We start from the raw sequence: 17,458 nt of genomic DNA on the forward strand, positions 1-17,458 counted from the left end.
ATACACCCCTTACTAGCAGGCCCAGACACCCATTCTATGTCTTAGTAAGTTAAAACCAAATGTGAGATGTCACAAGGACATTTAATGAACTGTTAATACTAGAGGTTTTCCTCTATAATTCTCACAAATACATTTAACTAGAATTTAAATCGAATAAAATAAATTTAAAAAATATACAGCTGCTACTCTTTAAAAGTGTGTTGTTTGTATAGTTAGAATGGGTTTGATGAACTACGTTTCACATCATCACAATGGTGGCTGAATAACAGTCGCTGATCTGAGATGATATAAAAAGGGAATGGAGCTTTTTCAAGCTAAATGTTTAATGTAAGAACCAATGTTATATTATATAATATTGCGATGTCCTGTATCACATTTGTATTTTGCCATTCCTCAAAACACCAGTGTATCATCTATCTCTACTGTGTGTGTGTGTGTGTGTGTGAGGGAGGTCGCCACAGCCTAAATGGTGATTTCCATAATCAGAAAATGGGTTTGCTTGGCAAATTGGGGAGCAAGCGAACACACAGAGGGAAATAGATGAGTAATGCGGCCCTGCAATATTCATACATATGACATCTGTAATTCCGCGGAGCAGTCATTACTTCTTTTCAGAGGAGTTCAACAAGCTTTTGGTTCTTTATCTCCTCATTTAGAACATGGATGTCGCAAAAGGTCATCCTCTTGTCCAATGAGGACAAGAGGGAATAAAAAAAAAATGCTTATATGGACTTGTGAAGAATGGAGGAAGTCAGATGAATAATGGACGGTTTTCGCTCCGCTTGGTGTCTGAGGGCATCGTCACACTGAGCTTCCGTTGGGTTCCTCCAGCGAGCCACTTTAACTAAATGTTTGATTTGCATGACTGTGCAACAGGTTCCCCTGAAATGTACATCACATCCATCTTTTTCACTTGCTGGTCCAGCATGCTGCAACTCACCAGGTCTAGTTAGTGATTGAAGTTGATGGAGGAAGCGGAAGCTTGCCCCTTATTTGAAAAATTGGAGCTGTAATATGGTGCTCATGTGAGTGAAGACTCATGACACCCAGGAACATCATAAACCAAGTCTTCCTCTCACTCTGTCTGCCTGTCTCCATTTCCCTTTTGATTGTCACCGTCTCTGGGGACACTCTGATGTCTGGAGCAATTGGGAGAGAGAGGTGGATGAAAGCTGAGGTTAATGGAGCAGTGGGGGAGGGCAACACTCTGGAATCCATGCAGAAGAAACGTCAGAGTGGCGTCACACGAATCCATCAGAAAGGTGCCTGAACTATAAAAGATGCTAATCACGACGCCACGATGTTATGTGATTCTTCAAGCAAAGGGGGTTGTGGGTTGGTGTGGGTGGGCAAATGTGGCAGTCTGTATATTTAGGTGAGGTTCTGGTGTGTGAGAGTGGGCATGTGGGTGGATGGGGGTGCTTTATCTTTAGCTGAGTAGGTTCCATGTGCGTGTAAGTGTGTGTGTTTGTGTGTGGGGGTGGAGGGGTGTTGGTGTGATGAGCAGAGAGGATTTTAAAGTGCCTCTAATCCTGCCGCTTTCTATTTATAACCTGTGAGTCAACAAGAATGATAACCTGCATTCCCATCACACACACTCAAATAGATGCACATTTTTGTATTTGTGGGGACTTATACTATTTGACATATAGGTAACTTTTTCTAAATATGCATTTTCCTTGTGGTGACCATCCAAATGAATTTAACATTTACCTTGTGGGGCCAAACCTTAACCTAAATTACTGTTTCTATGCATTTCTATTAGATTGATGCCATTTGGTCCTCCAATGGCGGGTATACATCTCATCCTCCCATGATGGGTCTCATCATCTCATCTGATGGATATTTCATCTCTTGCACATACAGTTCATATGTACACCTGCCAAACTCATTATCTTTCTCCACAAAGTGAAAAAGTGCCCTGGGAGCAGTGTGTGGGGTGTACTTTGCTCAGTGGCACCTCAGTGACACCTTGGTGCTTTGGGATTATGGGTTATTATTAGGGGTCCATTTCCTTACCCGCTAGGCCACCACTGGCCAAACTGTGTAAAGACCACAAATGGTCTTGGCATTTGTGCACCATATGTGCAGTTGTACTTGTTGAGACTGGTGACCAGCACAAACGCTCACTCGTATGTCTGCTTTCTGCTTTTACTCCCCTTCACACATTTGCTCCTAGAAACTCTTCAGAATTCAACACTTCATTGCTCCAAGCAATTTTTGATATTACATTGGCTTTTACTGTGCTCCATGCGGAACTATTCGGCAATTATTTGCACTAATTTTCTTAAGGCACGAATCTATGCAAATTAAACCAACACTAATTTGCATTTATCTGAGACAAGCGTTTTTTTGATTGAATTGGGCAACCTGCCGGCCATTTTAACAGTCTTGCTTATTAATGAAGTTTTTGTCATCATTTTTCTCATCTCAGTTTGTCATTAGTATTCTGGAAGTGTGGATATTTAGAGCTTCAACATTAGGAAGAGTAATTATTAATGGGGATTAATGTGATAATGCAATATTCCCTGTGCATGTCAAAAGACCATCACCTGACCTCAAATACACATGTATGAGTTCACAGCAAGAGTGAAAGAAGTTTCACCATTAAGTGGAACATGCACTTCAGGGCGTGTGTATATGTGTGCATCTGTGAATTTGGTGGTGGGATCTTGCTCAGTGAAGGGCAGTTTAAATTTAATGTACATGCTAGTGTTTTCTAGAGAAATGTGTATGTGTGTGTGTGTGTGTGAGAGAGAGAGATACATTGCTGATGCTGTTGACACATGCATACACACATGCAGAGGCACAAGTGTGTTCCTGTGTGAGTGTGTGTAACACGTACAGAGGTGTTTGTGCTTCCCCGCCTCCCCTGCTTCCTAATGGGGATCTTAGAGCTGAGAGAAGGGAGGAGGGAAAGAGAGAGAGGAGAGAAGGGCATGTGAGGAAGTAGTGATAGTGCTTTCTCACCTCAGCATCGTTGCCATGACGTCAAACCGAGACCCTCCCCTCCTGCTTTACACCCCCCACCCCACCCCACCCCACCCCATCCCCACGTGGTCATGGTTATCCGTCACGAGCTTTCGATGGCAAACCGCAGTAGAGAATACCAAGCAGCTCACAACCACATGACCTGTTTGCTAATGCAGTTCTGACTCATCGAGCTACTGCAGGGAAACCTCCCTCCAAGTGAGTGCGTGAACATAGACCATATAGATTATACACGCACTTCTTACACACATCATATGTTCGCATACATCACATACACACATTCAATCACATCAAAAATGCATTATATGAAATGTACATCTCACACATACCATACACATCATGCACATCATACTCACCATACATACATACACTACCAGTCAAACGTTGGGATGCACCTACTCATTAATGGGTCTAGCTATGGTTTTAACATTATAGAACAATTCATCAACCATACTTCACTTTCTCCTGCTACATAAATTACTAAATATGTACCTTGCATTGGATTCTTCAAAATGGCTCCACCTTAGTCTCCATATCCATCCACAGAGTAGCTGAGCCCAAAATTTGACTGGTACCTTACATGTATACATCTCATCTCTCACACATCATATACACATATATACACACACACACACACACACACACATCACATAGATCATACACAAATTATATGTACACGCATGACGTGCAAGCATTTACACTTACACATGCACACATTCATGCACATCATATACACACCCACACCTGTCAATCATGTACATACATTGACAGCATTTCCTGATGACATTATGAGCAAAATATGATAAATAGATACATTTTTATACTATACAATTACATTAATACTTTAATATGTTTCCTAGCACTCCCATACTCTACCACATTCACATAGTACATGAACACATAGACACTTAATTCAAATCTTCATGTATATTAGATGGAAAGAGAAACTCGAAAGTCCAACTGAGCCATTTCCTGTTGATTTGATATGCTCGGCATCTTTATCTTTAGACACAAGCAGCTGCTCATGTGCCCTCCGATGTGCTGTGTGGGAGAAAGATGAGGGAGAAGAAATCAGAGAGAGAAAAGCTGTGATAAAATCAGATCTACAGAACAAGATACAAAGTGATACAGTGCAGATCTGATGTCATAGAAACGGAATGGAGCTCAGATCGTCGACGAGGGCAGGGTCACTCGAGAAAAAAAATAAATTCTCTAACATTAGGCGCTTTGCTTTCACACCTCACTGTCTTCATTGGCTGTGCACCGGTGTGCAGAAGACCCTCGGCCAATCAGGGCCCCCCACCTCGCCACCCCTCCCCCCTCAGGTGGTGACGGAGGAATGGCGATGGGAATGAGAGAGAGTGGGGGAGCATGGGATTTCTATGAATGGAAATGCGGAGGAGGATCCCAGAACACGACAGCAACCGACGTGTCAACCTCCCTTCTTCTCTCTCTTTCCGTCCGACAGTTAACACACACACGCCCATATTATTTTTCATGCCCATATTATATGTCTATTGTCATGTTTTAGTTATGATAGCTGATTTTGGGGTCAGATGTTTCCCACAGGTCCCCATTTGATCCAACAGAATAGCTATGGCGTCAAACACGTATTTTTGTACTTTTAAGATTTCTGGCCTTTTAAGACTGTGTGTGTGTGTGTGTGTGTTTGTGTGTGTGTTTTATAAAGAAAAGTGCATGTAGAGCACTCTGTCATTGGCCTGCCCTTGGGTAAGGATGCTCCACTTCTCCCTCCTGTCCACAGCTATTCCTGAGTGAGTGTGTATGTGTTTGTTTGTGAGAGGAGATGGATGCAGCAATATTTTTCTGTGAGTGTGTTTGTGAAAGAGACACAGAGAGATGGATGAGCACAGCCTTTATTGCTGTGTGTGTGTGTTTTTTTTTTGTTTTTTTTTAGGTGTGTGAATATGTTCTGTATTAGTGTATGTTGGTGCCTGTGGATTTTCTTGTAGCTTTCTCCCTCAATCCTCTTCTCCGCCAGTGATGAGGGGTCACCACGGCAATGTGTCATCAATGCATTGTGTGTGTGCTGTGTAATCCCTGCCAAATCAAGCAGAGAATCTGGGTTCCTCTTGTTGTTATGGTAACTGATGATGACTGGCTGTTATCTCTTAATCTTGGTCACTAATGGATCAGGACCAAAATGTACGGTTTTCACCATCCCAGGAAATACCGGAGCAATGCACAGTAGAGGAAACCGGTGCTGTTAACACTGACTGCTCCACTCTCCCTCCAAACCCGCCTCTTGCACAAAGGTAGAATCTGCTGTGACTTCAAAAGATGTGACCTGTGACATTAGCAAGAACACCATGGTCTCCAAGCCAGATTAGGAATTCTGCATCCTCCCATCCAAGGGAGTCTGAACTTTCAAGGTGAACTGACACACAAGTACTCCATATTGAGAAGTGGCCACCTAGGACAGTTGGTGCTGGACAGTCGGAATTAATCCTGCTGAATGCTTCCATTTCATTTAGGCTGTTTCATTGTTCTCTTTGTTATCAGAGTTCACAGCCCTTTGGCATCTCTGCTTTGTTCACCGCATTCAAACGTTACATCCTGGATGGGTGTGGAGCAAACGTCCCTCTTGCAAGTCTATTCCAAATCTTTTTATTTCTGTTTTAAAATCATTTCTGAGATTTATGGTCAGTCTGAGTTTCCTGTAAGGCTGGCTAGAAATCCTGATCCGTATCCGGGGCGCCTGCTCTTCTTCTGCGGCTCTGCTGGAGTTTACGTAATAATGTGCTAACTGTAGCGAGAGCTGGAGCCAGCTGTGTGTGTATCTGTGTTGGTGTACTCTGATACAGTCATTGTGTGTCTGTAAAATGTGTGTAATGCAGTCAGGCTCCTTCTTCTGGGTGCCAGGTGGAGGTTGAGTGTGTGTATGTGTACTTGTGCAGTGTGGGTCTGCATTACAGCAGTTAAGACATAACAAATGAAGTCATGTGTGTTGGTGTGATGATTGTATTAATGTGTGCAGCATTTTTTAATCCACAATAAAAATGTGAATTTCCATGTTTAAGCCTCATCACATTCCTTTTTTCTGCCATTCTTCTCTACAGTAACTGTCCGTTCTCCCTGGCAGCAGCTCTGGCTCGTGGCACAGCAGACAGCATCTTGCAGAGCGACCTCTCTGTATACCAGCTCAACAAGCCCACAGAGGAAGGCACAGAACCATTTCCCCGTGAGTAGTCAATGGCACACAGGCATACACCATTCTGTTCAGGGTCTTCATGAAATATGTCTGGTGTCACATGCCTAGTGTACAGTACAGGCCAAAAGTTTGGACACACCTTCTCATTCAATGTGTTTTCTTTATTTTCATGACCATTTACTGACCACACTGAAGGCATCAAAACTATGAATGAACTGAATGAGAAGGTGTGTCCAAACATTTGACCATAGCTGTTTACTTCCTGGTTGCACCACTAACAGACGATGGCATTATGAAAGCCACCCGTAAACCAAAAGGATATAAAAGGAATTAAACAGATAACAAATCTGATAACCCATCATCTACTTTTTATATTTTTCATTTGCATATTCCTCCACATTTAAAGCTTAAAAATACAGTGGACAAGAGAAAAGCAATCAAATTAAGATTGAAAAGTAGAACTAGAAATCCAAAAGTAGAAAAGTAGAAATCCAATGACATGTAATGTTGAAATTTGTATGTCTGGATTACAAGTATATCCACATATACACACTGAATCACATCACATGCACCAATCAATAAAACCAATCAACCATAATTTTTAACCATAGTTCTAATAAATAATTTTTTGAACCAATTCAGTGTCCACCTTGAAAAACAACATTTTCAGTATCCCTTCTACAGGTGTGCTTTCGAACTTCATGTCCTTCTCAGCAATAAGCATCTTATGCCCGCAAAGAAAGGGAACTGAGGGTGTCGGTGTTCAGGGAATATAAAATGTAGGAATTCTTTTTCTGGTGTAATTTTAAATGCAATGTCAGGCTGCTAGAAAAGGGAGATCTGCCTCTCTGTGGAGTAAAACCCTCAAGAGAGAGAGACACAGATAAGGAGAATAGCTTCTTAGCAGTCAGGGGGCATTCGACAGTAAAATGGCGAATGCACGAAAGTCACTCCCTCTTTATTTAAAAGACCAAATGTAGGTTATGTACACACGGTGTGTGCGTACGGCACTGGAAACACCTCAGTTGCTGTGTTTCGGTGGCCAGACAGGGAAATGCAAATGAAGTAGAGGGAACAAATGACCCCAAAACATTTCCCTCCGCTCCCAGGTGAGTCTCAGATATCAGGAGAAACAGAGAGTTATATTCATACAGCCGTGAGCTCATATTTGGACCGGATGTAGGGCATTCTGTACAGTTTATAGTCTCCTGTTTGACAGCAAATTTAGGTCACCTAGCAACTTGCATGTGGCCTGAATTGCGATCTTAACTTTCTCAATGTGGAGGGAGATGGAGGGATTGGGACTTGGAGGGGTCCGTAAACATGAGGCAGTTAGAGAAGGAGACGTGGAAGTGGAAAACAGGAGGCCTTGTGGGAAAATGAGTAGTGAGGAAAAGATTTGAAGCTGAATGTGGTGCCTGACTGGGGTGTGAGCCTCTTCAGTGAGGTGAGTGTGTGTAATTCAATTCTAAACCTTGTGCAGCTATTAAGGAAGAGTGACAATGAAATTGACCAAGCTGTGTAATGCATAATAAAGGAATAAATTATGCGTATTGAAAGGAGTGTCTGAAAATGTCTGTGTCCGGGCAAGGATTAATGGAACTTTTTTACTGCTGGCACCTAAGGCTTTTATCTGTGTGCTTCTTTTTTATATATATGTGAATATCTATGACAAGCATGAATAAATTATTATGAAACAAAGCCCTATAAATAGCAAGAACATTTATCTTTACTGAAAGCCGATTCAGTTGATGTCTAGTGTGCTACGTTGCTCATGGCCTGTGGTTAAGGGAGAAAGTCCGGTGCAGCTCCTCCATTCCACCAGAAGGGGGCTCAGTGGGGGGTCAGATGTTTGATGCTAATGTAAAGTGATCTGGATCTTCTGCTGTGTGTGACCACAGTGGTCACAACAGTGGTCAATCCTGTCTGCACAAAATGCTGAGCTATAATTCACATCTTCCACAGTTACAGCCACTGTTTATAACAATTTAATAACTACAGGCATTATTGATAGCATCTTTTTTAAAAAAATCTATATATATTATTTAAATCGTATTAACTGTTAGAAGACAAGAAAGTTTCAGGGGTATCCAGGTATAAACTTTTCCTAGCACCAGAGTATGAGAACATTTCAAAGACACTCACAATCCCCTAGGACGCTGTAGCAAAATTGAGTCCATCCTAAAGAAATGGATAGAATATAGCACAACTATAAATCTTCTGTTCTCTAAAAAATGGCCATGCTCAGAAACTGTGAGAATGGAGGTGGGGACTGGGTGGATATGTCAAGAAATTGCCTGATACTTCCGACATCTCAGGTTAAATCACGTCAATGTAAGTGAAGTATTTTATATCCTTCTAGTTTGTGGTGTTATCACACACACATGAGGCATGGCAATAAAAACATTTGAAAACCAACTTAAAACATTTTTGTGTGTATATCAAGCAATATATTAAAAACGCGCCATAAAATGTCATTACCACCACAGTGTTCACTGTTATATATGGTATTTAACAATGAACAGTTACTATTGGGGGAATATGGGTTGTGACTGGTGAAATGATAAATAGAGTACATGTTGTTTTCTCTCATGCTAGAGCTGGAGTCGGTGAAGCTGGCACGTCTGGTGTTCAATAAGCTGTGTGAGACATGCTGCTTGTGGCTAAAGGACTTCCCCTACCGCCGCCGCCCTCTGCCTTACTATGAGACCTCCATCCATGCCATCAAAAACATGCGCCGCAAGATGGAGGACAAACACATCGTAATCCCTGACTTCAACTCACTTTTCAACCTCCAGGTAGCACCATTCAAGCAATCTAAACGATATGCGTTCCACTCAATTTCTGGATTGTCCATTTTTGGAGCCTGAAGTGTGTATGTGTGTGTGTATAAATAAAATGTAGAGGGAAAGTAGAGTAGCTAGTGAATCTAAGATGATTTTACAACCTACTCTACTTTATTATTGAGTCGTTGGTCTTTTTCATTGTGCATATTGTGGCAGTATATATTAACTTATAATGGAATTAAATCAAAATTTGTTAAAAAATAATTATGGGCTCTGAAGGAGTGACGGATAAAAAATGCTTAAAATGAACATTTTTCAGCCTGAACCAAACCCATCGGGTCACATCAGTAGGCTCTGCATGAGGCCGCGGGGAATTCGTCCCTCTAATGGACTTGGCTTTCATGAATAAAAAAATTCCCCTCCAGCGACTCGCTCATTCAGAGGAACCACGCAGCCCTTAATCACATCTTTTGGGCAAAACACCGGCCCTCCTTTCATCCGATAAAGTTACAAGAGCGAAATGAAGCTGTAGCCAAATAACGACCCTGTCCACTTCCATCAGTGCGGTGATGAAACAAGCGGCTGCTGAGGGTGGCTGCAGCCGCGGCCCTCCCTCCTTCACCGCCACATCTCCTGTCTGCCGTGGGGGGCTTCCTGAATAATTTAATTATTACTCCACCAGATGACATGGTTACCGGGTGAACGGGCGCGAGACAGTTAATTTGTCTTAAGCCGCAAATAATTAAACCAGATTGGTGTGTGGGATCACTAACGTGCTATTCATTTTTGATTAGCGCGTGCCTCGTGCACTGCGCATCTCGCTAATGGCGAATTCATTCTCGCCGCATTCAACGCACAGCTCTGTCTGCGGCGAATCCTGTTGTCAAGCATGCTGACATACCGTTTGACCTTTTAGTAGGAGGTGTTATTGCAAAGAAGCTGTCATGACAGAGGAACACATCTCATATGGAACACTAATGAAGTCTTTAACCAGCATTCGCAGTTCACCGTGCAATACGCATCACTTTATGATACACAGTACATACCAATACAACACAGTGTATCGTCATATCTTTTATAATCTCAGTTGTATGTCGCCAAACACATATGACATAGACATATGGTGGAGAAAAGCCTTGGTAAGCTTCAGTGTAGAGGGTTAGAGTCTTAAAAGTGATAATAATACACTTTCATTGAATGGGGTTTTTTCCCCCAAAGATGTGATGGATTATTGCCCATGTCTATTGCTTGTTTTGTCTAAAAATTAATAAAGAACAATTCTGATATTTATTACAATTTTACAAAGGACTGTAGCATGTTGTGTTTAGAGTTGTATTTTTATGTATTTAGACTCTCTCTGTGTTTGACCATGACAATGTGTGTCCCTCAGGACCAGGAGGAACAGGCATTTTTTGCTGTGTTTGATGGCCATGGTGGGGTGGATGCTGCCATCTATGCTGCCAACCACCTGCATGTGAACTTTGTGAGGCAGGAGATGTTCAACCAGGACCCTGGGGAGGCACTGTGCCGAGCATTCAAACTCACAGATGAGCGATTTGTCCAGAAGGCCTCAAGAGAGGTATAGACGGACTTATTACAGATAAACTGGCTGTTAATGCAGTTTAATGTCATTTATCCTGGACTAAATAAAAAATACAAAAATATATTACAGCTTATACATTACCAGTCATAAGTTCGGACGCACCTACTCTATGGTGGTTATGTAGACCAAGATGGCATTTTAAAGAATTCAATGAAAGAAACATATTTCTTTCATTGCAGCAGGAGGAAGTGAAGTATGCTTGATGAATCTGTTTTTTCAGAGTCGCTTCTTTTTACTTTCTATTTTACTTTTACTCACTATTTTCATCATCAACACCCGCTTCATGAAATGCTCATTAACATGAGTGAGTGATAAGAAAGTGTTCAGCATAAACCTTCAGATCTGTTGGAAACTTAAGGTGGTGGAGAGAAGCCAAGAGTGTGAAATGCTGCCATCACAACAAAAGCTCCCTGATATGTAGAGACGGACAGATTTTTTTGGATATTCTATAATTTTACATTAGTGTTATTTAATAGTCCCATGTCTTCAATTTTGTTCTTAAATGTAAAATAGAAAGTACCATAAATGAGTAGGTGGGTCCAAACTTTTGACTCGTAGTGTATATGGTTTACATTTACATTTGCAGCATTTAGCAAATGACCTTATCCAGAGTCACTTACAATCAGGAATGACAGGGACGGTCTCCCTGAAGACAATACTCTTTTGTGTCCATATTCTGCTCACATGATATTAGAGGTTTGTAAATGTTTTACCGTTATTTGTGTGCCTTGTATTTGTCAGCACCTGCGCTGTGGCACTACTGGGGTGGTGACGTTTCTGAGGGGCAAGACACTTTACGTGGTCTGGCTGGGAGACTCTCAGGCCATGCTGGTCAGAAGAGGTCAGTCAGTGGAGCTCATGAAGCCACACAAACCTGACAGAGAGGTGAGGCTCTACTTAATTCCTTTATTTGTGTTCTGTAGTATTACACAGTGACTGAATGAGAGTTTTTCCCTTTCCACTGCAGGATGAAAAGCAGAGGATTGAGGCCCTGGGTGGATGTGTCATTTGGTTTGGCACATGGAGGGTTAATGGCAGCCTTTCTGTTTCCAGAGCCATCGGTAAGCCTCTGATTCTAGCCCTGTCTGGCTCTGTGTCAGAGAGAGAGGGAGTCACTGTGTCACTTTATCTTGTGTCTGTATGGGTGACAGATTATAATCACCCATGTCCATGTGTGTGTCAGTGGGCTGTTATGGCACAAAACAAGCAGAGAGGCATTTACTTGCATTACAGTACATTTATTTGCATTTTTCCAACCAAAATAATAGAATGTATGTGTGCTTTCTTCATAACAGATCATTTCATTACATTTTTTACATTTGTTTTCTTATAACCTGTAATGTTTTTAGCAACTCTATCACACATATGTCTCCCAGACCTTTCAAAGTCTTTAAGGTTCATGGAATTGTGAATTGTGTGTAGTGTTATGTCACCCAATAGGTATGTCTCAGTTAGGAGGCAGAATCCTTGGAAGGCTTTAATCTCTCCGCCTTGTTTTTAGATCTACCCACCTCCATAATATAATGCTTTTTTTTCTTTTCTTGGAGGAACATGAGGTTTCCTTGGCAAGAACAGTCATGTTCAGAAAAAAATGGGGATAGCTTTGACCATTGTATTGATCAGAATAATCCATCTTGGACTGGGAAAAGAAAGATCAATTTGTGGGTTGAATCCTCAAGCCTTGTTTGGCTGCTTATGTCACATCCATCTTCATATGCAACTTCCAAAAAAAAAAGATTTTGTCAGATATTCCTGTTTGAAATACTGTTACCTCTGAAAGTAATCATTGAAATAATACTTTAGAATTGTTTGCTTCTTTATATTCTGCATTCGCTTGGAATGCATTCGATAGTCATAGTGCAGCATTTTACCCTCATTAATCAAACATACAGCATGTCTTATGTCCTCTTTTCACAAGGCTAATTGAAATTTGGGATCAAGAACATACTGAGAGGCTAACCAGGAGCAAAGGCATCCTGGGGCTTTGCCTTATGTGGCAGGATAGGAAGCTGAACCCAGAAGTGACGTGGGCTTCTGAGTAACTATATCTGTAAATATATCTGTTACTGAATATATTACCTGAATACATACTGTTCAGGTAATATAAGTAAGTAGGAAGTTGCAAAAGTTACAAAGGACTCATTTGGGAAAGCGTTGAGGTTGCACACAGCATACATAAGGTTGCTTATTCAGAATGTGCAATGTGCACTTCCAGGAAGTTTACGGGATTGTACGGCGCTCTCGCGAAAGGAAGTGACCCATCTCTTGTCCTGCCTGGCTTTCCATTCGCAGCGCGCTACTGTTGGCTCATCATAGCATGCAGAACAAAGAGAGTCTGATGGGATTATCTGCTTAGATTCTAAATCTCACTTAAATCTCGAGGCAGACAGGTGTGCGTCTGAGGCCACCCAGCTCTGTGTGTGTGTGTGTGTGTGTGTGTGTGTGTGTGTCAGATATGATGCTGGTTTCCTTCCCCCTGGTGTGCTTTTAATTTATTTATTTAGTCCTTTTTATTTTGGCAGGCGACTCTGAACATAAGCCATACATCTGTGGAGACGCTGACCACAACGTGTTTGAGCTGGACGGATCAGAGGACTACATCATCCTGGCATGCGACGGCTTCTACGACACGGTGAGCCCCGAGGAGGCGGTGCGCGTGGTCACCGACCACTTGTCCGAGAACGCAGGTGACACTGCCATGGTGGCCCACAAACTTGTGGCATCTGCACGTGATGCCGGCTCTAGTGACAACATCACCGTCATCGTGGTTTTCTTGCGTGACCCCCGTGCCCCACCGGCCACCGAGGAGCCCGAGGAGACAGATGAGGCGCAGGAGGAAGAGGAGCCGGCCGAGGAGGAGGCAGAAGAGGAAGAAGAGCAGGAGGAAGACGACAATGTGCAGAGCGAGCTGGTGTGCCAGGACGGCGGCGAGGCAGGAGGGAAGGGCCGGGCAGGATGGCCGCTGCAGCAGTGCTCCGCTCCGGCAGACCTGGCCTACGAAGACCGCATGGATTCCTTCACGGACAGAACTAGCCTGAGCAACACGGAGCCGCGACTCTCCCTGGACGCCGATGGCGATGGCAGTTTTATCTGGCTGCCCCCAGCCTCGCGTTCGCCTCCCGCACGTGCTTTCACCACCCCGACCCTCCTCACACCCACGTCCGGGCAAGGGGCGGCCTGGCGGCCGTACCGCGAGGACGAGCTGTGTGTGTATCGTGCAAAGGCGCGCCGACCAATTCTTCCCTCCTCACGTCTCTCGCGTGCCGACAAACTTACCCCGCAGGCGGCTGCGCTGCTGCCCCGGGCCAAACGCAGGCGGAGGCCCAAGGGTGCGCCCCTCAGGAGGGCGGAGCCTCGCCACCTGCTGCGACGCCCCCGACTGCTGCTGCTGCCTCCATCCGGCCCAAACCTCAACTCCTGTTACCCTGAGATTTGGCCAGAGGAGGCTCCCCCGCTCCTATTTCAGGGGCCTAGGAGCCACACACACATTTCTCAAATATGATCCACCCTGCCCTCCCACCGTACACCGTACACCGCTTAGCGATCAGTCATTTCACACATTCAGATGGGCCGGGAGCCATCTTCAGCTAGCCATCCCGAGTCTCACATACCTATACACACACACACACACACACATATATATATACATATACACATATCACACACACAATAGGAATAATCAAATGAACACACTCATATACTTTCTTTTCCCCCTGATGTCAGCCAAGGCTGATCAGTGATAATCTGATATTAATTAATAATTTTATTGACGTGTCAGTAATTATTGTACTGAGGTCTGTTACAATAATTACTGATCTTTTAAAACAAAGCTTAAAAAATTTGGTGTCCAAATGTCACTGTCCATTTGCAGTAAAATGGCTGAAGGTGTCTGTACTGTTCTGCTGTTTGGGGCAAAGCAGTCAGTAAATCCCCCTCTCAGGAGACAGCTATGGACTGTCCTGTGACAACACTGATTAGGCCGCTAACCAATCAACCAGTCGCGCTGCAGCTGGCCGGTGCTGTAACCATGGCGACCAGCCATGTGACTGACACCCCAGGGAATATGAAATGATAGTTTTTTTTTTAACCAAGTATTACAGTAAGACCACAATTGCATCATTGGATTTGATTGCTTGGTTGACTGATAATTAATGAAGCTTTCATAATTCATGCCCACACCCAGTTAGAACACTAGCTGTATGCAGACATGGCTACATGTACAGCCCTGTGTGTTGTACATCAGCGTAGCCACAAAAGATTGCCTCTACACTACCTGCATTAAACTAGTAAAACCATATCAACAGACCCTTCGCCCTGTTTGTCACCATTCACTGGGATTCTGAAAACCCAACAAAAAACTTCATCTCTCTGCTTCACCCATGTTGTAATGTTCTATGATGCCACAACAACAAGGTTTCTACAGTTCTCGCCCTTCTAACATTGGTCTCTCTCACCACTGAGCAGGTCATGCATTTCTTGTCCTCGCCCCTTCTCCAGCTCATTAAAACCAGTTTCACCAGTCTTTGTTCATATCTCCCATCATGCAGTGAGGTGGACGGTTTACACTGATTTACACTGGCTGCAAATCAGTGACCTTGGCCACATTGAGGGATGCCCACGCTCTGCCTCTCTCCTTCAACTCCCCCTGTTGGCCATGGATGCCACTGCACCTTCATTCGGTGAGCAGGCTCTTTTTGCTGCGACTGGCATTTGAGGAGGGGAGTTCAGGGGAGCAGAATGTATCCCAAGTTTTAGAATGTACACGGAACATCCCAAGGACCTTTCTCACCAAGCACTAACTGTGGTGAGAATAAAAAAGAGAGAAGAATGGGGGCGCGTCTTTTCCCAAATGGAATGTACCTGTATAGACTACAACCCCACCTAAAAGCTCTTCCACCAGGGCTCATGTGTAAATCTGTGGTGTCCAGGCCCTGAATGGCTGTGCTGGTGATGAATGGACGACTGGGGAGGAGCTGATGTGAATGATCTGCTGACTTGGAACGTGCAGCAGGTCAAGCTGCTGTCTGCTTAGGATTGAGGAGTGGTGTGATGCTGAATCTACTGCACTGAAAACTCCTGTGATGGGAGGCAACGCGCTCAGACATTTTCAAGTGTAACCTGACTCTTTAAGTCCTTACCTCCACCTGTGCAGTGCAGATTTCCTAGGTGGAAGGAACCCCTCCCCCCATAATGTTCCTCCTATAGGGCACAAATGATATATTGGAATTGTAGTAAACTCATATATATTGTATATGTGTATGTGTGTGTGTGTGTGTGTGTGTGTGTGTGTGTGTGTGTGTTTAGTGTGTGTGGAAAGTGTGGATGCGTGTCTGTGAATGTGTTATTTTAAGGCCATGTAAGCCCAGACCAGGATCTCTCTTGACATTGTCCGTCCCGAGCTCTACGTCATTTTTCCCCACCCCCTGCAACCATTGTCCCCCTCAGGACAACGGCCGAGCTGAAGTGGACCTAAGTACTGATCCCTGAGCTGACTGAGGGTCCTGCTGTCCAACATGCAGTGTTACTTAAGACCTCAGGCATAGAATAGTCTGGGCCAGGTGTCTCCTGACCACCAGTGGCTGTCCTGCACTCTGCTCGGCTCACCCCAAGCCACTCTGTTGCTGTGTGTCCATCATGTGACCAACTGCTTCTTCCTGTAAGCAATAATAATGAACTTTTGCAAAGCCATGACGAAGGAAGAAACGTTCTCTGGAGGGCCCGCCATCTGTTAAATAAGGCTGAGCAAGTGTAAAAAAAAACAAAAAAAAAAAAAAAACTAAAAAACAAAACAAAAAGTGTGTTAAACAATGGTCATCAGTGTATTCTATTAAACCTGTGTTTGAAGAAAATCCACCCGCTGTGCTTTGTAAGAGCTGTGTCAATATACCCGAGACTGGGTGATGCTGTGGATTGTTTGGGGCCACATTAGAGCATTAATAAGGTTAATAATCCAGTCACATGGGAGACTAGATGGTCCAGGCCTGGGAGGACACCTTGAGCTACTTCAGGTTTTACAGACTACTCAAAAGTGTGAGGTCTACGTTTCTTGGCGAAATCGTTTCATTCTTCGTGAGTTTTGACTGGTTAATTTCCTTGGTCGAAAGATTCTTTCAGCTGTTGGAGACTGGCACATCAAGAACTGAAATCTAGGCCCTTTGAATTAAAATGGTAGTTTATACATCCTGTCCTCCCTCACTTGGACTATCTGGTAACCCTACTAATGTCTGGCAACACACTCACTGCAATAACTGCTCCGGACATGACAATCACAGGTTCGAGACAACACGACACTTTACAAGACATTGCACATATCACAAACACGAAGCCAGTGTTGGGAAACACACCCTTCATTTGACACAAGAACAGCTACACAAAATCCCGAGAGTCACTCTGTTTTGGGTTGCATATGAAACGAGGCTGCTTCTAAAAGGAAAAACCTCTCCGCTCTGCCTTTTCTCTGGTTCGGGAGGGTGAGGCCATAACCCTCCCGCCATGACTCTCAGCTAAACCTCACAGCCACATTCTCTGTTGTGTATAACTTGGTGACTATGATTCATGTATAAAGATTAGACCCATTTGGTGTCAGGTGTGATTATTTTCCTGGCTTCTGTGAATCAATATATATATTTTAAATGTATTGTAAGCTGGAAGTAGAACAGCTCTGAGGATTTAAGGCCAGCACCAGACCGACTTTGCTCGTCTCTAGCGAGGGGGTGAACTCCGGCCTACCCTTCCACTGCACGCGGTGCGTGTGTTTGCGTGAGGGAGAGCCCATGTGACCATCACCCCCAGAAATGTCCTGTTCCGTCTGTGCACCCCGCAGGCCTCCAGGGACCAGAAGGCTTAATTAGAGAGCATGGCAGCACCTGCCACTCGCCAACAGCCCCACGCTGCAGCATTTAATTA

General features: G+C 43.8%; 1 protein-coding gene across 1 annotated transcript in view; it reads left to right on the forward strand.

The window, feature by feature from the left end:
* The window catches only part of ppm1e (protein phosphatase, Mg2+/Mn2+ dependent, 1E), a 37,705-nt gene extending 20,578 nt beyond the window's left edge, over positions 1-17,127 (forward strand). Inside the window, exons 2-7 of the mRNA XM_028982495.1 lie at positions 6,072-6,193; positions 8,762-8,961; positions 10,340-10,528; positions 11,294-11,437; positions 11,520-11,613; positions 13,075-17,127. Coding sequence (XP_028838328.1) covers positions 6,072-6,193; positions 8,762-8,961; positions 10,340-10,528; positions 11,294-11,437; positions 11,520-11,613; positions 13,075-14,054 — 1,729 coding nt within the window. The 3' untranslated portion in view covers positions 14,055-17,127. The remainder of the gene's footprint in view (positions 1-6,071; positions 6,194-8,761; positions 8,962-10,339; positions 10,529-11,293; positions 11,438-11,519; positions 11,614-13,074) is intronic.
* The last annotated feature ends 331 nt before the right edge of the window (positions 17,128-17,458 follow it).

The sequence above is a fragment of the Denticeps clupeoides genome, chromosome 6 (genome assembly GCF_900700375.1).
Source record: "Denticeps clupeoides chromosome 6, fDenClu1.1, whole genome shotgun sequence".
In the NCBI taxonomy this organism is placed as follows: domain Eukaryota; kingdom Metazoa; phylum Chordata; class Actinopteri; order Clupeiformes; family Denticipitidae; genus Denticeps; species Denticeps clupeoides.